The following is an 18,217-nucleotide window of genomic DNA, read 5'->3' as shown; positions in this document are numbered from 1 at the left end:
TGAATGGTATTGGGGTGAGCAGGGCACAACCTAACCTGGGTAAAACCTAATGCTGGGTTAGTTGTAACACACATGGTTTAACACTTTCCAAACATGCCAGGATGCCAAAACTGTTACCATATCACCACACTATATAGAGAAATAATGGTGACAAAATGTAAACATTTTTGGAAGATATCACTGAACGTTTATTTAACCAACAGAAAAAGGAAATTTCTTACTGAAGTTAATTTCATTTCAGTGTTTTGTGTTTGTTCAAAATAAGACAAATCTGATATTATTTTAATTATTATTTAAAATATAATTTTATATATGTATATATATATATATATATATATATATATATATATATATATATATATATATATATATATATATATATATATATATATATATATATATATACACTGTATTAATAAAACAAAACCACATGATTGACATTAATGTGGGAAAAAATAAATATTCTGAACCCCAAGTGGATTTACCCAAACTGAGAAGGTCAAAACGCGTTAAGCTGTCTCACTCTCCCCTAGAATTTTTTTTTGGGGTGCATGGACAATTTGGGGTATCGCATAAAATGCCCTGGAGGGAACCCCCAAGATGCACATAAATAAAATAAATAAACATATATGCTTAATTGAAGTGGATACATTTTTTGACGACGATGGAAACACACTTACCTGTAATGATTCCTGTCATGTGGTTCCCTTGCCTGTCGGCGCCATTTAGTTTTACTTTTATTGTGTTTGTTTGTTCCTCTGAAACAGCCATTGTTACATTAACGAATACATCATATGATGTGCAGCAAAAAACTACCTTGTATTTCTCAGCAATGATAACGTTATTGCAATTGCACCAAAAAAAAAAAACAAACAAAAAAAAAACTAGTCATGATTTTCTCTACCATGCGCATAGTAAAACAAGACGGTCTTCCATGTGCATATTAAATTTACAGACAATCGTTTTGGGAGGGAATTAAGTAAACACAGATATCAGATAAATCAATGTAAACAGGCGGGCAAAAAAATCTGATATGGTCAAAAGATCGGAATCTTTGCATTAAGACTTGCAGTGAACCTCCATTTGCTATATCAAGCGTAGCATAGTTCTGGCAGGTCACGTTAGTCGAGCTCGCATCAGCTGATAGTAAGATGATAATGTCTACCTATAGGAATATGACGTCTGTCACAGCATACATATATAAGCTCCTTCAGTACTATCAGCAGCTGTCGTGTTTCTCCAGAGCTCATTTACCCTCCTCCATCCCCAGCTCCTCCTCTCGTCCAGTCAGGATTTGGCATTCTGATTCCCCTTGCATCAGATTAAACGAATAGTTCACCCAAAAATGAAAATTCTGTCATCATTTACTCACCCTCAAGTTGTTCCAAACCTGTGGAAATTTCTTTCTTCTGCTGAACACAAAAGAAGATAATTTGAAGAATGGCTGTAACAAAGCAGATAAAGCAACTATTGAATACCATAGTATTTTCCCCTACTATGGTTGTGAATGGTTGCTCTATCTGCTTGGTTACAAACATTCTTCAAAATATCTTCTTTTGTGTTCAGCAGAAGATTTCCACAGGTTTGGAACAACTTGAGGGTGAGTAAATGATGACAGATTTTACATTTTAGGGTGCACTATCCCTTTAAATTCCCGCATTATTTTGTACATTTTAATATTAATATTACTGATATCTGCAATACATTGTTGGTTCTGTTCTCATAGGCATTAATTGCGGTGGGATCGGGACTATTCCCCCTCCTACAAATGTCATTAAAAACCACATTGTGTATTGTAAATAATTTAATGATATAAACTTAAAATAAATGCGTAAGTAGTAAAACCATACAAACGCAAACCGGATAAATGTGTTTTAAGTTTAGGAACATTTTGAGTCCCCCCTCTCTTGCATCACAGTGATTATATTACCGCATGTTGAACCTATGATAACTCATATTTAAACAACTTTGTGTTGTTAAAACTGATGTTATCTGTTGTCAGATAAAATAGACATAAGATCATTTTTCAGTGCACCAAAACACCAAATATATCCTTACAAATATGATTCTGGCTGTATTATTTGTGTCCCCTTCAAAAATTACCCATGACAAATTGTATTGTTAGATGAAATTTACGCCCATGTTTGTTTTGTTTACCCTAAGGGGTGTTATCGCTGCTCTCCCCGCTCTTATCCATGCTAAGACGCATGGATGCGCAGAGAGCTAGAACAGAACCATACCGCCTATCCAAACTAACAAAAATTGTACATATTGAATGAGTGAACATGTAAATTATTTGTTTTTAATACCGTCATGCCCCAGATGCTTATATTATCTGATACACTCATCACTTTCCATTCTACTGTACTCTTTGCTGCTGTAGAAAAAAAGTCTTAGGGCACCTTGCTGTAGTTAAAGTAATTACAGCAACAAATGATGTAGAAAGAATGAATATTGACTACACTGACTGAAGAACGGATCCAAAGTCATCACTGGCAAAATGTGAAAGTCTGTCCTAAAGATTGAAAATACAGTACATATTGAATCAGTTGCAGCATGAGCAAAGCCCTTGAGTCTTTACCTTGTGTTTTCGAAACGTGACTGTTGGACTGAAAAATCACAACTGACGTTTTTTTTTTATAAAGCTTGATTTGATTGGTGTGGATTCAAGACTACAGAAGGTAAAAAGCCCTGACAGCATCTAAAAAAAGAAATCTCAGAAGTGCAGGGAATGCAGAAGTCAAACATGCGTGTGACAGCTCCGCCTAAACGCTTTATTGTCTTTGGGTGTGAAGTCGGAAAGGTCAGGGTTCAGACGGCGTGGTTTTGTGAGCGTTCAGCTCTGTGCCGTGCAGAGGTGACATTTATTGGGAGTGACAGAGTTGCTCACAGAGGGGGGCTGTTTGCTTCGGCGTGTTGCTGATGTAGCTGCAGGGCACGGGGTTGCAGGCGGTTCATGCGAGCTGTATTATGAAGAAATCAAACTCTTGGTGTGAAACAAAGATGACAATGCGCTCTCTGAGCTTGCTGAAAGACATTTCCCTGTCTCTCCAAAAGAGATTCTTCAAGTCTCTTGAGATACCTGAAAAAAAAAACCTATTGAGGTTTTGTGAAATAATCTCAGATACAAGATTACAAAAAAAAAAAAAAAAAAAAAAAAAAAAAACTATATATATATATATATATATATATATATATATATATATATATATATATATATATATATATATATATATATATATATATATATATATATAGTCAAAAATAATAGCTAGAATGTCACAAAGCTTGAGGAGTACAGATACTGCATTGACAACCTGAACAAATAAACATGTTTAGGATTTTGTGTTTGCTGTGGTATTATAACACTTGGTGGATTTGTACTGGTCAGATGAAGTCTAAGCATTGAAACATACACAACTAAGCTTATTCAGTAAACTGTTTTTATTATTATCTCTTCATCTTCTGTTTTGCACTTCTCTGGCTTTCTCAGTCAAACTCCCAGGCTGAGAGAAGACTGATATCTTCTGGCAGTGATTCGGGTTGGTTCTAATATATCTGATATTTCTAATGTAAAGGTCCATCCCATCTAAGATTTTGCTGTTGTCAGCAGGATATTGGCATTTACTCAATTTGTAAATGTTGGCCAGCATGAGACAATCCCTTTTGATCGTTTAATTGTTTTGTTTTTTTCTTCTAGATTTTCAGGGCAAATATGGGTCGCTATTGGGATTTTATTATTATTGTTTTTTTGCTTTAGAATCAATTTTAAAAATATAACTTCAGCCTTTTCTGTAAGCACTGGGCAGTGGAAGCATACTAGTTAATGATCCCATCACTAACTACACTAAAAACAGTTTTGTCAGTTCTACTTACAAAATGTACTTCATGTGGTAACATCTACAATATATTATTTTTATTTATTTTTATATATATATATATATATATATATATTTTTTTTTTATATATATATATAGACTGTACTCACAAAGGTATAACGATCAAAGTTAACTTAAAAATTCCCTGGAGATCTCCTTTAAGAACACATAGTTACCCAAATCAAACTACTCTATACTCTATAATGTATATAATGAACCACTAAGTAAAGACAGGTGTCAGTGCTGACATTAGCAGAACATTAACATTAACGTATACTCCAAACATCTTTCCCTTTACTGAAAAACATATAAAATCACACGTAATGCCTACATTTACTCTATTAATGCAGTCCCTTGCAAAGCATGCTGGGAACTACAGATCCTCCGCCCAGGGCTGCATTTCTCAAAACCATCGTTAGCCTAAGTGGACCATAGAACGCTTGCCACTAATGGTCTCTATGATCAATTGTTTTATAATGTTGTGATTTTCACTTTGATGCAACATAATGTGTATAATGACTCAAATCACAATTTCTCATTAAAGCTAAATTTACCGATCAGCAAGGAACAGCCAAACACAAACCTTTGTCCTCCAGAGCAGATGTCCTACTGACATGAGTCTCATCTCTACCTCTATAGGTCTGGTGCAGTCGTAGCGAGCATGTGTCGAATGTGTCCATCCTGAGCTTTACTTGGAAGTGTATATTGGGTCAATGTAACTCAGTTAAAATAAAACACCATTCATGTGTTTTATGTTACATAAACCTGATTGAATTAAGTTACAACAACACAAATTAAATTTATAGATAGAATCAGGTATAAATACTTCCTTAAAGGTGCACTATGCAACTTTCCGTCCACTAGAGGGCGCTTATTCTAAACAAAAGTGTAGTTTGATGACGCCAAGTGTGAGCGCAGTATCTTGGGACATGTGGTCTTCACCTCACAGCCGGTGGAAAATAGGACTCGGGCAGAAATCATGTTCATGGATGCGGTTATTAAAGGGGGGGTGAAATGCTGTTTCATGCATACTGATCTTTTTACACTGTTAAAGACATGGAATCCCATACTAAACATGGACAAAGTTTCAAAAGTTAAGGTGGACGTTTGATGGGAGTATTTCTTTGTCAAAAATACTACTTCCGGTTAGTCATAAGTTTCGGCAAGTTTTTTGCGATCATGCGTCCCCATTGACGTTAGTGGGGGCGGAATTTCCTTGTATGGGCCTTACGGACAATTCTACCGGAAGCGTGTGAGAGAGAGAGAGGGAGAGAGAGAGAGGGAGAGAGCGAAAGCAACAGGCTATGCCCATCAAAGCGCTCGTAGGCTGCGCTGCACAGGTAATGTGCACAATTAACAATGACATCAAAAAGTGCGTTTTTGGTTGCCAGACCAAGACAGTCCTGCACAGATTCCCCCAAAACCCCGCGGTAAGGCAACAGTGGATGTAATTTGCTTTTCCGGATCAGCAACTGAGTTGCGCGAATGTTTATATCTGTTCGCTGCATTTCGGTGCCGACTGTTTCATAAACATGGCCCAGCATGACGCCGGATTTTCCAATAGCCTAATGCTGAAGGATGGAGCAGTCCCAACGTTAGAACCGCGGGCGGTGAGTTAGACTGCTTCAAATGTCTGTGTCTATGCTCATCAAGTAGCCCAAACATGATCACGTATAGTTACTATATATATTACTATATATAGAAATTGATCAATGGAGCATGCGATGTGTAGTGCGTGTACATTTGTTTAGCTGGCCACTATATGTGTAACTTTATGTTTGTGTATTGTAAAAGCACTCAACAATACACAAAGAGGGGGGAAATATGTTGAACTAAATAAGCACGCTTCTTCATTCAAATGCGCTACTATTCCGTGTCTATCTATGTAAACACTAACTTAACCTGTCTACACAAACCACGCGTAAACACACAAACACACGTGCACAACTGCACTTCCCACATGTACACCTTCAAAGACAAAAATACGACGATATAATTCAAGTATAAATATGTAAATAACACAAGCCGCTAAGCATATTATATAGTTAGTGTATATCGTACCACATAGAGACGTCCTGCTCTAGTCGTTTTTGCTGCTGCTCCTGTTCAACTGCAGCCTCTGGGTCTGATTCCGGATCATAGATGTATGGCTGTATCTGATTAAAAGCCATATTTTTATTTTGAATAAAGTTTTTTCCCCGCTGTTAGGGATGACAGCTTTACGACGCACTCGACTCAACACAATAGCAGCGGCGTGCACACGTCATTATTTAGCTCCGCTCACACGACACGCCCCCACCCGCTCGGCTTTTTTCGGAAAGACTCGGAACAGCGCATCTTTCTTATATAATTATAAAAAAAATAAAGACTTTTCGGAGATATGCAGGATGCAATGCTACTCTATAGGTACTCAAGATTGACATGACACTGACTGAAACTGAGTGTTTCACCCCCCCTTTAACGTTACTGTAGTATGAAACAGAGCAGGATCAAGTGTTGAGGAGCTGAGCAAGGCCGCTGGAGCAATTGTTATACAAACACACGGCTCGCGAGTACAGGGACTTTTATTATGACGGGACGGGGAACAGTCGCCGGGTGTGCGCACTTCCCCTTTTTCCGGTCACGATTATAAGGTAAAGCAGCTCTGTTTATCAAATTAGACACATTAAAGTGTGTTTAAAATGATGTTATGACGTTACTCTGTGTGTTTCCTCGGTGCTGCTGTGACTTGTTCACACTGCTAAGAGAAAAGCGCTTCTTTAGAATTAAACCGAGGGTAACGCAGATAACGTTATGCTGAAACATCCCGGTCCTTAGTTAAAATAGCAATTTTCTCACAATTTACAAATAGTTGGAAACATTTGGGATATTGTAAGTACTCAACTGAACAAAATATATAACACTGGCCTAGTGGTTTTTGGATATTTTACTGTAAAAATACTACATAGTGCACCTTTAAAGCACCAACTGCACATTCTCTTTTTACAGTGTAGGCTATATGCCATTTGTAAGCTTAATACAAATTTAAATGTTGGTGACACTTTTACTTTGGGTGAAGGATAGTTCACCCAAAAATGACAAATCTGTCTAAATTTAGTCGCCCTCGAGTTTTTCCTAACCTGTACAAGTCTTTCTTCTTCTAAACACAAAAGAAAATATTTTGAAGAATGCAGGTTTTGATGGTCCCCATTGACTTCCATAGTAAATGATTGTTATTGCTTTAAGGTCCACAGTAAGAAAACCATTAATTAACAAATGCAATAACTAACAATGAGCAATACATTTGTTACAGTATTAATTAACCTTAGGAGGTGTTACTGAAGGTGCTACTGAAATGTTGTATGATTATTTTACTCTTTTTAGTAAAAACTATTTAAATGATCAACACATAATGACATATAAAAGGCATTTGAAAATAATGAACACATGTTCATTTAATGTTAGCTTTATTTATCAAAAAGTGGTGAAATCTTAATTTTAACAAAAATCTACCTCTTGAACAATTAAATGATGTAATGTTTCCCTTTCGTGTGAACCCAGGTGTTTTTATCTCTCCGATCGCTCCTAGGCTGTCGACAACAAGGGAATTAAGTTCCTGACTTAATTGCTGTAACATGTTTTTCTCTCAGGGCCAGGCCTAAACATGCCGCATGTCATTTTCATTATCTATCTATGTAAATGGTGTCAGTGCTGAAGCATCGCTATTTCATGCTCCAAGCATATTTCAAGCAATTAGCATGTCCAATGGGTAATCGCACCATTCAAGGATGTTGCAATTCAGTTTCACAATGAATAAAGACACGTCTACTTCTGTAGAGGCTAGAGGATACATCTTTAGACCTTGTGTCTTCTCATTTCTCATATTTATTAGTCACAGACACCGTAACATGTATCATTTCCATAATGCACTTTTAAAGTAATCTTTTCTCACCTTCATGTCGGTCTAAAGTTTTATTATTTTCTTCTGTGGAACACAAAATGAGATGTTAGGGGAAAATCTGAGCTGATTCTTACACCAAAGTGGATTTTGATTTAAACTGCCATGTTCCAAAAAAGAGAAAGACGAAAAAACACACAGCAGCAGGGATTAACAAAGTACGCCAGAGTCATTTTCTTTAAGAGCTGGGCATAATTTCTCTGTCTCACTTTTGTTCACTTTTCCAGATTCCAGCCGATAGGTCTGGTAGAGCGAATCCAGGCCATCGCCCAGAATGTATCTGACATGGCAATACGAATGGAGCAGATTCTCAAGAAGACCAACATCCCAGGCAGAGGTGAATCTTTCACTTATATTTGGCTGGCACAGACCAAACTTTCTTATTGATTAAATGAAAAGTATTAGAACAGCTTGTTACTAAACCTTGTAACTCCAATCGGTCAACAAACTGTCAGTCAAACCTATCACACAGTTTAGACTGTCTCTGCTTGTTTCCAATGCAATGGTAAATAAAGAGCTGGTTGTTTTAATACGTACAGCATCCCTAGTGAGCGAGATCGAGTAAGCAAGTGTAATACCTGCATTTAGATAAAGCATTTTTTCCAGTGTTCTAGTGTTCATAGTAAACATAATCAACACCAGTCCAGTGTTCATAATAAAAAAAATCAGTTAGAATGTCCGCTGCGATCTCTAGCCCTTTTAACAGTTAAGGGTTTTTTCTGTGTCCTGACACTGGCAGGACTAGTCAAAGCATTTATCAGAAGGTCTTGGTCTTGTCTCAGTCTCGACCACATTTGAACTCGGTCTTGTCTCAGTCTCGGACTTTGTATTTTATCTCAAGACCAGTAAAAGACCACAACTGCAAGTATATCACTTAATTACAGGTGCATTGTGCATTTTTTTAAATATAACATAGAATATAATTAAGCAATACTACAAGAGCACGAGAGCTGATTTCATGAATATAAGCGTGATTGCAAATGATACTGAACGTTTTGTTATTAAAAGAATCTGCTGCTTACAACAAATCGGTTGAATTAATTAATCTGTGAATGTTATATTGTGTTAATATTTTAATGTTAAATTAATCTTAACATTATTTATAAAGGTGTAATTGTACCAATTCAGATAGAACATCTGTAACATTAATTTTATTGTCAGTGGTTTGATTGGTAAAGCGCTATAGTGTCTTACTATTCTAAGTAATTTCTCAGAAAGTAGATATGGATCTTTCAGATTAATTTAAGGAATGCTGGTCTCGTCTTGGTCTCAACCCCACAGAGTCTTGATCTTGGTCTTGTCTTGGTCTCAACCCCACAGAGTCTTGATCTTGGTCTTGTCTTGGTCCCACGCTGGTCTTGGTCTCAACTTGGTCTTGGTTTAGGTGGTCTTGACAACACTAGAGCACAGCCTCTCATACCTTATTGCTTACATAAAGGCTAATGTTTTATATAATTGAGGAACGGAGAAGAGTCTTGGTCTAGCATTTGTTGCGACTCATAGTCAATACTGTCTTAAAAAGCCTGTTCATAACACTTCGTCTTTACTGGAATATGACTTTGGGCAAATGATAGAAAAACTGTCAGCGTTTAAGTTGATGAAAACCTAATGTGATGCACTTACAGCCTCAGATGTGGCCGTTCTAGTGATGGACAAAACACAAAAATCATTCAATGCTATTTAGGAAAGTTATTAAGCTGATTGGTTATTTTGTATTAACAATAGTTAATAAGAGTGTACTGTCTGGAATTGTTCCTTATTGTATGCTATAGTCCATCCTTTGTTGAAGAAATCAAACCTAGGTATGAGTGTGCTTTGCAATTATAGACCTATTTCAAAGCTTCTTTTTTAGCAAAGATTTTGGAGAAAACTGTCTTTAATCAACTTGAGTCCTTCCTCACTGATAAAACTGTTGGTGAAGTTGTTCAGTCGGGTTTAGAATATGCATTATTGAAAGTTTTTAATGACATTTTTAAAGCCACGGACCATGGTAATAGGACCTTACTTCTGCTATTAGATCTTTCAGCTGTGTTTGATACAATTGACCATAATATTTTGATCTTAAATGGATTTCCTTGAAGGTATTTAAGGAAATGCTGAATTGTAGTCTTATTTTAAAAACAGAAGTTTTGCTGTTCAGATGGAAGAATGTATGTCGACTTCAGCACTGCTATTCCACAAGGATCTATTTTAGCACTAGTCTTTTTTTTAGCACTAGTCTTTTTGTCCTGTGGGGAGGGGGAAGAGAGAGGACCCTGGAGAGAGGAGGCAAGTGAATAACCCTTTAAATGATAACTTAAGCAATAGCCTCTGCAGTTAATAACATAAAGTCTCATATCACAAATAACTCAGGCGGTAGCAGGTCCCGGTGGGTCGGCAGGTCTGTAGGCAGGGACCAAAGTGTCTGGTAACGGCAGCTCTAGGGGAAGTGGACTCACGGGCACAATCATTGCAACCATTGTCGTTAAGCTGGGCAGAGCATAGACACAGGACAGTCTCCTGAGAGCTGAGTAGACAGGTGGCTAGACACAGCCAACCAGACAGGACGAGATGAGGAGAACAAACACAGCTAACATACAGGTAAACCGTGCAAATACTCTGACAGAGAACAAAGGGCATACAAGGACTAGAAATAGAGAGGATGATCAGGAGGAAAGAGAGAGCAGGTGTGTAGAGAGCGAGCCTGATGAAGAGATTATGAGAACCAGCTGATAGCACCCAGGCGAAGAGAAAAACCTGAGAAAGAGTGTGAGTGCACGGCTGACCAGCAAAGGGGGGGGGGGGGCAGGACCATGATAATACCTCTCCCTCAACAAACGCCTCCTTGGTGCGCCGAAACAGGAACCTAACGCGAGCGATAGAAGCCATCGATGAGCGAGCGGTCCAGGACGTCCCAGGCAGGAATCCAACTTCTCTCCTCGGGACCATAGCCTTCCCAATCGACAAGAAAACATCTAATATCCTGCGGACAGTATAGACAGGAGAACCCTCCACCCGGACAGAAAGACCGAGTGCACATGTCACAGATTCGCGGGAGGCTTAAGCTTCACAGACAAAGGGCTAAGTACCTTAACGATGCGAAATGGCCCGATGTATTTAGGGGCCAACTTGCGCTACGCAGTCTGGAGCAGAAGATTGAGGGTAGAAAGCCAGACTCTTTGGCCGCAAATATAACGAGGGCTTTTAATTCTGTGTCGATTTGTGGCACGACAAGAGCAAGTACGGGACTTGAGGAGGGCAGCTCTCACCCTCTTCCAAGTACATCGACAACGTTGGATGTAAGCCTGCATAGACTCGCGCTCCTGTGTGGAAAAGGGGGGCTGGTAGCCTAGGAATCTCTGAAAAGGCGAAAGACCAGTGGCGGACAAAGGTGTGGAGTTGTATGCGTACAATGCCAAGGGGAGCTGATCGGGCCAGGACGCAGGGTTGCGAAAATGCTAACCTGTGGAGGATGCGCCCAATACTCTGGTTAGCACGCTCAGCCTGCTCATTAGTCTGAGGGTGAAACCCAGAGGAGAAGCTCGCCGACGCTCCAATAAGGCAGCAGAACTCCTTCCAAAACTGGCATGCGAATTGGTAGCCTGGCTCTGCCCTGCTACGTACTTCCGCTCAATTTTCATTTTCCTTCAGTACTACGTCTGGGACTGCTGTGTAGTCTTAGGTTTTCTCCGAACAAATTTTTACCGGTCCAATCAGCGAATAGAGGGAGTGGCTGAGAACGATGAGGTTGATGTCGAGCGCTGGTTTGAGATGTAGTTCAGTAATGGCGGCGGAGAAAGATGCAAACTAAACCATTCAGTGCATTGTGGCACCACTGCCGAATATCCAGAAGTTAAAACCGGAGCAATAACAGTCTTTGCTGGGGTTTGTTGGTGGCCCTCCAACAGGGTAAACTCAGGAAAAGTTTGATTTTCCAGATCGCTTCGTTAGTGATGAAGGAGTTGGCTGAAGCTATTCGGACGGTAACTGTTTCTCGTGGGGTCAGAAGGTATTGCCATCATTTAATTTACAGGGACTGGTCAGTTATTTTATTGCCGTCCGTCTCTCACCACCCGCTGAAAAATCCCTGGCCGAATTACCTACTGCTTTTGACAAACGCAAGGTCGTGTTGATGTAACAGCTGTCCGAATCCACATCTCTGAGTTTTCAACAATATATCACTTCAAAATTCATTGTTTGTAATCATTTTTGACCACTGCAGAACACCATACGGTTGCTTTGCTTTTATAAGGATGCATTTATAGACTTGTATTTCCTTAAAATGCTGGCAAGTATTTAGAAGAGCAATATATTTCATCACCGCTCAAACAAATTAAAATAAAAGCACTTAAACATTTGAATCGGTCTGTTATTTATAGCAGCATTTTATTATCATACCAAGCATATGACATTTTATTTACAGCATACAATGATGTTATGGACCACGTGAGCGCCGCGTTCCCAAACACAAAACTCTCCTCTCCACCGTGGCGTGTATAAATCACAATCCGAATGCACGAGTTTTAGGTTTTATCCTAGTTTTATTACTGAGGTGGCATGCACATGTGCACTTTTATTTTGTCGGATTTCCATGAGTGAAACAGGCGAAGGGCGCATGACATACGTCACGACCAAACGTTAGCGATTGGTTATGGCAGATCCAGAGTGGCTCAGGGCAGATCCAATAGTTTTAAACCTCAACAGGGTGCCCGCCTTCGCGGAAATAAACCCTTGTCAATGGAGAGTGGCCAGACTCTATGTGCAAATGAAATGTACGAGAGTCTGGTAAAACCAGGCTAGCGAATTGGGGCCTGCGGTCCGAAACAAAGTCGGTAAGAAGCCCGTGAATGCAAAAAACGTGTTTGACACCTCCTGGGCAGGTGCGACCTCTGGAGAGGTGAATTGTCATGATAAGCCATCTGGCTTTACGTTCTTGTAGCCAGGACGGTACGAGATAGTAAAATCAAAACAGGGGAAAAAAAGTGCCCAGTGAGCCTGGCTTGCATTAAGTCTCTTCAACGAATGGATATACTCCAAATTACAGTGATCTGTGAAGTTGTGCACGAACCGGCGGTAGAAATGAGCGAACCCCAGAAATCGCTGGAGTGCGACGCGTGAATCGGGAATGGGTCAGTCCACCACGGCATGGACCTTGGACGTGTCCATGCTGATCCTGTAGGCCGAAATAAGTGAACCAAGAAACGTTACCGACTTGGCATGGAAGGTGGATTTCTCTGCCTTAACGATTAACCGGTTCTGCAGGAGATGCTGAAGGATGCGGCGAACATGTTGGATATGAACCTGGAGAGAGGGGGAGAAAATCAAGATATCGTCAAGATATATGAAGACTAAGATATTTAACATGTCTCTAAGGACATCATTAATCAATGCTTGAAACACGGCCATTGCGTTTAACAACCTAATGGAAGTACCTGATATTCAAAGTGATTAAATACAAAGTTTCCACCCGACAGCAATCATTTGTTAACTATTTTGGACTTTCAGTTTGCGTTTTGATTCATTCATGTGTTTCTTTGTTCAGTTTCCTGCCACTTCTTTGTCTCTATGGTAACCATCATTAGTTCATTTAGTTCAGCTGTGCCTGTTTTGTTATCTCGGCTGTGTTCACTACTTAAGTTTCACCATCACAGTCAGTCTTGGTGTAGTCACTGGTATGACCTGTTATTTTTGTGTGTGGTTGTTGCATCTGCCGGGTCTTAAGAGTTACAATTAAAGTTTATGTTTGGATTTCTTGAGTATTCATATTTGGTGAGCTGGAGTGATCATATAGTCATTGCCTGTTGCCTGTTTTCATAGTTGATGCTGTTTATGAGTAGCCTAGAAATCTAGAAACCCTAGCAGCAGCAAATTTAATTTGACTGCAAGTGTGGTCTAGCAACTCTCAATTCCTATCTGAGCTGTATTCCTCAGAATCTGGACGGCCCAATAACATCGTGTATAGAGTCGGCGGGCGGGGCCATAATGACGACGGCCGAGTTGCGTTTGTGTGCTTCTAGTAACACAGAAACTGGCGAACGGCGGTGGTCTTTCGAATCAGCTCTGCCCGCGCCTCCGGAAGACTTGGAGTTAAGCTTTCCTCTGAGAAAAGATCAAAGAGCGGCACTGAAGTCATTCTTAAAAAGGGAAGATGTGTTCTGAGTTTAGCCGACCGGATACGGCGAATGTTTAATCAGTCAGCGAGTTCCCCTTCACCGTCGTTGCTCCGGTTGGTGTAGCGCTATCCTATCGCGTGCAGAGTGAGTTTGAAAGACAACCGTTTATCCCGCCCCTCGGATTGAGCCCTGTCTATGGTGAGTTTCCAGACCAAACATCTTGATGTGGGTCTGGCTTGTCAGGCTAGTTTATGAGGACAATCATTGTCCAGTTCTTATCCGAAAGCATGCAGGAGCTCCAGCTCACCCTAAGCCCTCCCCCTCCACATACCAGTCCACTGGGATCACCACTCAGCCACAGTTACTTTTATCCACTTTAGTTAAGGTGAATGCTGCCGGAAATCAGATCCTAACCGGAACCAGCGGGAGACAACTGGTTAACAGACTTTTGGTCAGACTCTGTGGTGTCTCCAGCCACTGATCAGAATCTAGTGAGGTCTAAAGGACCTGACCAGAGACCTGAGATGGCTCCAGCTCCTGACCAGTGTCCAGAGAGGACTACTTCTTCCGTCCAGAGTCCAGAGAGGACTCTGTCTACTGTCCCAAGTCCATAGAGGGCTCTGTCTCCTGTCCCGAGTTTAGAGAGGACTCTGTCTCCTGTTTAGAGAGGACTCTGTCTCCTATCCAGAGAGGACTCCAGACCATGAGCTATAATGCCACTATAATATTGACATTAGTTAACTATATTAGTTAATATGAACAAACAGTGAACTATGCTTTATGGATGAAGACATAGACAAAAAAAGTCCTAGCAATTTCAATCTTTTCTTGCATTTCAAAAGAGATCAATTAATATCTCAAACTATGCTTAGATACCTAAATCTTTTCTCCATTCAGTGTCACTGTAATTAACACAGTTATTCTGTTTAATTAGCTCATATCAAAGGATTTGTTATTCTGTCATTAGGAGTAAATAGTCCTCTCTTTATATTAAGTAATGGAAAATGAGAATGTTATTAAGTCCTTTAAACAATCTTGTATTAGTTATTAATTGCATTTATATAACCAATGTTCTTTAAAATGTTTGCAAAATCATTAAGCGCACACACATGCATGTCGGCATATTAATGCAATTAATGTTTAACAAAGTTGACACTTGATAATTGACATGATCTAACCTTTACATATGTGCTAAATAAACAATACTAATTGTATTACAGTTATAATGAATAAAGATTATCAGGTTTATTTTGAATAATATATTATTATTAATATGTGACCCATGTAGGCAATAAGTCGCAATGAGCAAATGTTCAGAAATTAGTTATTATTAATATAATTCATAGTATTAATACATCAAAAAGATGTATGGCTTGTTTGAATCAGACAAAAAAAATGACAGAGCTACAATCTGTTTGAAATTGATATAGTCCGCAAAGTTAATTTTGAGAAAATCTAAAATTAACGTTTACTGAAGATTTCAAAACAAAATCAACTGGCAAACATACCTTAAAATCCTGGTAATAACACCAAATTTGACACAAAACCAAATATCTCCAAGAAAATTATATATTCAACGTTGTTTCCATGATACCACAATTGTTTGATTAACATTAATAAAACAGGTACTCCTCTCAGAAAACGTACAAATGGAGATACTTTAAGATGTTTATTTGCTATTCTGAGCATCGGGATCGCTAGATGAGGGCTTAATGAACTAAAGCAAAATTCCAAACAACATTTTATGCCATGCACATTCTGACTCCTTTTGCCAGCAGGGGTCACATATGTTAACAATGTAGAGACTACTATATATTAACTATAAACTAATTGCATATGATGTGTATACTTTATTACTATGTACTTAATATAAAGTGTTACCAAAAGATCAAATGATCTGCGCTATGATGGCAGCATGCATTTCCATAATTTATAATTCACTATACGTCAAAAATACCCTCATTGTATCTATACTGGAGTTCATTAAGTCCTTTTTTGCCTGATTACATATATAACAGCACACGAGATTGATTAACTCCCTAAAATCTCCCGCCCCCTCTCTAGACATGAAGAGGTCTGGGCTCAATGCCATTTTGCAGGACAACACATTCGCTCTTTATTATTTCATGCAATTTGATTGGACTTCATCACAATAATGGCAGTCATCTCTTGACGCTATTTGTACAGCGAGGCCCTCTGTAGGTTTAGATATCTCTAAAGTTTGCCAACAGAATTTGCTAGATTTCCAGCAGGGTTTAAGCGAGCATATGTGCAAGCTGTGTGGGAGGTTTATTTAAACTATTAATATAAGACAAACATAATTCCTACTTCTGCTCTGCATTTGGACAGAAAGTACAAGGATTGTGCTCTATCTCTGTTTACTTTGTTAAGAGAACTTTTATTTATATATATATATATATATATATATATATATATATATATATATATATATATATATATATATATATATATATATATATATATATATATATATATATATATATATATATATATATATATATATATAAATAATGTTATATATATTATATTATATATATATATATATATATATATATATATATATATATATATATATATATATATATATATATATATATATATATATATATATATATATATATATATATATATATATATATTTTTTTTTTTTTTTTTTTTTTTTTTTTTTTTTTTCACTAAATACCCTTTTGCTGCCAAAAAAGCCCTGACCCCTGGAGGTGTGCTGTGTTATCTATATGTTAGCAGCAGATCCTTTATCTCCTGTAAGTTGTGTGGTGGGGCCTCCATGGATCAGACTTGTTTGTTCAGCACATCCCACAGATGCTCGATTGGATTGAGATCTGGGGACTTTGGAGGCAAAGTCAACAACTCAAACTTCTTCTTGTGCTCCTCAAACAATTCCTGAGCCATTTTTGCTTTGTGGCAGGGCGTATAATCCTGCTGAAAGCCTCCAGGGAATACCATTTCAAGGGATTTCATGGTTTGCAGCAATGCTTAGGTTGGTGGTACGTGTCAAAGTATGCGTCAAAGATCCAAGGTTTCCCAGCAGAACAATGCCTAAAGCATCACACATTCCCCAGGTGAGCAAACAAACACGCACCCAGCCATTCACGTGCATCGATGATCCTTGGCCACCCATGACCCTGTCGCCGATTCATCACTGTTTCTTCCTTGGACAACTTTTGATAGATACTGACCACTGCAGACCAGGAACACCCCACAAGAGCTGCAGATTTGGAGATGCTCTGACCCAGTCCTCTAGCCATCACAATCTGGCCTTTGTCAAACTCACTCAAATCCTTACGCTTGCCCATTTTTCCTACTTCTAACGCATCAACTTTGAGTGTATTGGTGTATATTACAACTGTGGCATGTCGTATGGTCTAGCTGTTAAACATTTACAAAACATTTACTTTTTCCTTAGGTCAAGTACACGCAGAATCAAGTAGAATCAAGAGCTTTATAGTCTGGACATTCTTGAATTATTGACTAAACAATTGGTTTTCCCCAGGTGTATAATGTGTTCTGCTAATAATGATAGATATTAGGAAAGACATCGCTTTCAGATATTCTAAAATATGACAGTAAATTAGCATGTTCTGTATTATAACTTTTTTAAGCAAAGATCGTTTGATGTCCCTTGGCACTTTGTAAACAAGTGATTGTTAACTAAAGGCTATTACTCTATTCCAGTTATTTTATCAACCAACTTTGCATGTGTCGACAATTTTTCCAATTCAAGCACTGGTCATTCATACAATTTTTGCTTATGCTTTATTTCGATAGTCCCCTTTAGGCATTCTACTAACGTCAAGTAACTTTGAAAACTACATGTCAACTAACTACTTTAAACATTTATTAAAACAAGCACTATTATTGATAATGGAGCACAAATATTAGCATATTAGATATTCTAAGATTATAAGAGGGTCATGTGACAAAGAAGACTGAAAACCTCTTTGAAACTATAATAATATTTCACAATTGTAATGTTATTGTGTATTTTTGATCAAATAACTGTAGCCTTGGTGAGCGGAAGTTTATCAAGGCAATGTCATAAATTAGATCTCTAATATTTCCGTTGTTTCTGCTAGATGGCATTGAGACTTTTGCTAAAATATCATGTCTCCTTTCAAAAGAGATTTCAACAATTTCTTAGACTGTTGTTTTGCAAAATATCAGAGTCGGCAATCAAAGAGATTTCAACAGGGATCTCTGCAAAGTTTGGGGAGTAACAGCCGCAGGACGCGGGAGTGCATTTCCTAAATTAATGTTCCATGTGTACAGAA

At 38.5% G+C, this 18,217-nt stretch overlaps 1 protein-coding gene across 2 annotated transcripts in view; it reads left to right on the top strand.

Moving 5' to 3' along the window:
• LOC137092861 (alpha-1,6-mannosylglycoprotein 6-beta-N-acetylglucosaminyltransferase B-like) overlaps positions 1–18,217 on the top strand; it is a 201,477-nt gene that overhangs the window by 52,891 nt on the left and 130,369 nt on the right. For both annotated transcript variants that reach the window (XM_067457377.1, XM_067457386.1), the window contains one exon: positions 8,043–8,152. In XM_067457377.1, coding sequence (XP_067313478.1) covers positions 8,043–8,152 — 110 coding nt within the window. The remainder of the gene's footprint in view (positions 1–8,042; positions 8,153–18,217) is intronic.

This window comes from Pseudorasbora parva, chromosome 2, assembly GCF_024679245.1.
Source record: "Pseudorasbora parva isolate DD20220531a chromosome 2, ASM2467924v1, whole genome shotgun sequence".
NCBI classification, from domain to species: domain Eukaryota; kingdom Metazoa; phylum Chordata; class Actinopteri; order Cypriniformes; family Gobionidae; genus Pseudorasbora; species Pseudorasbora parva.
The sequence above is the reverse complement of the archived record's forward strand: the minus strand, read 5'-3'. Positions and strand labels throughout refer to the sequence as shown.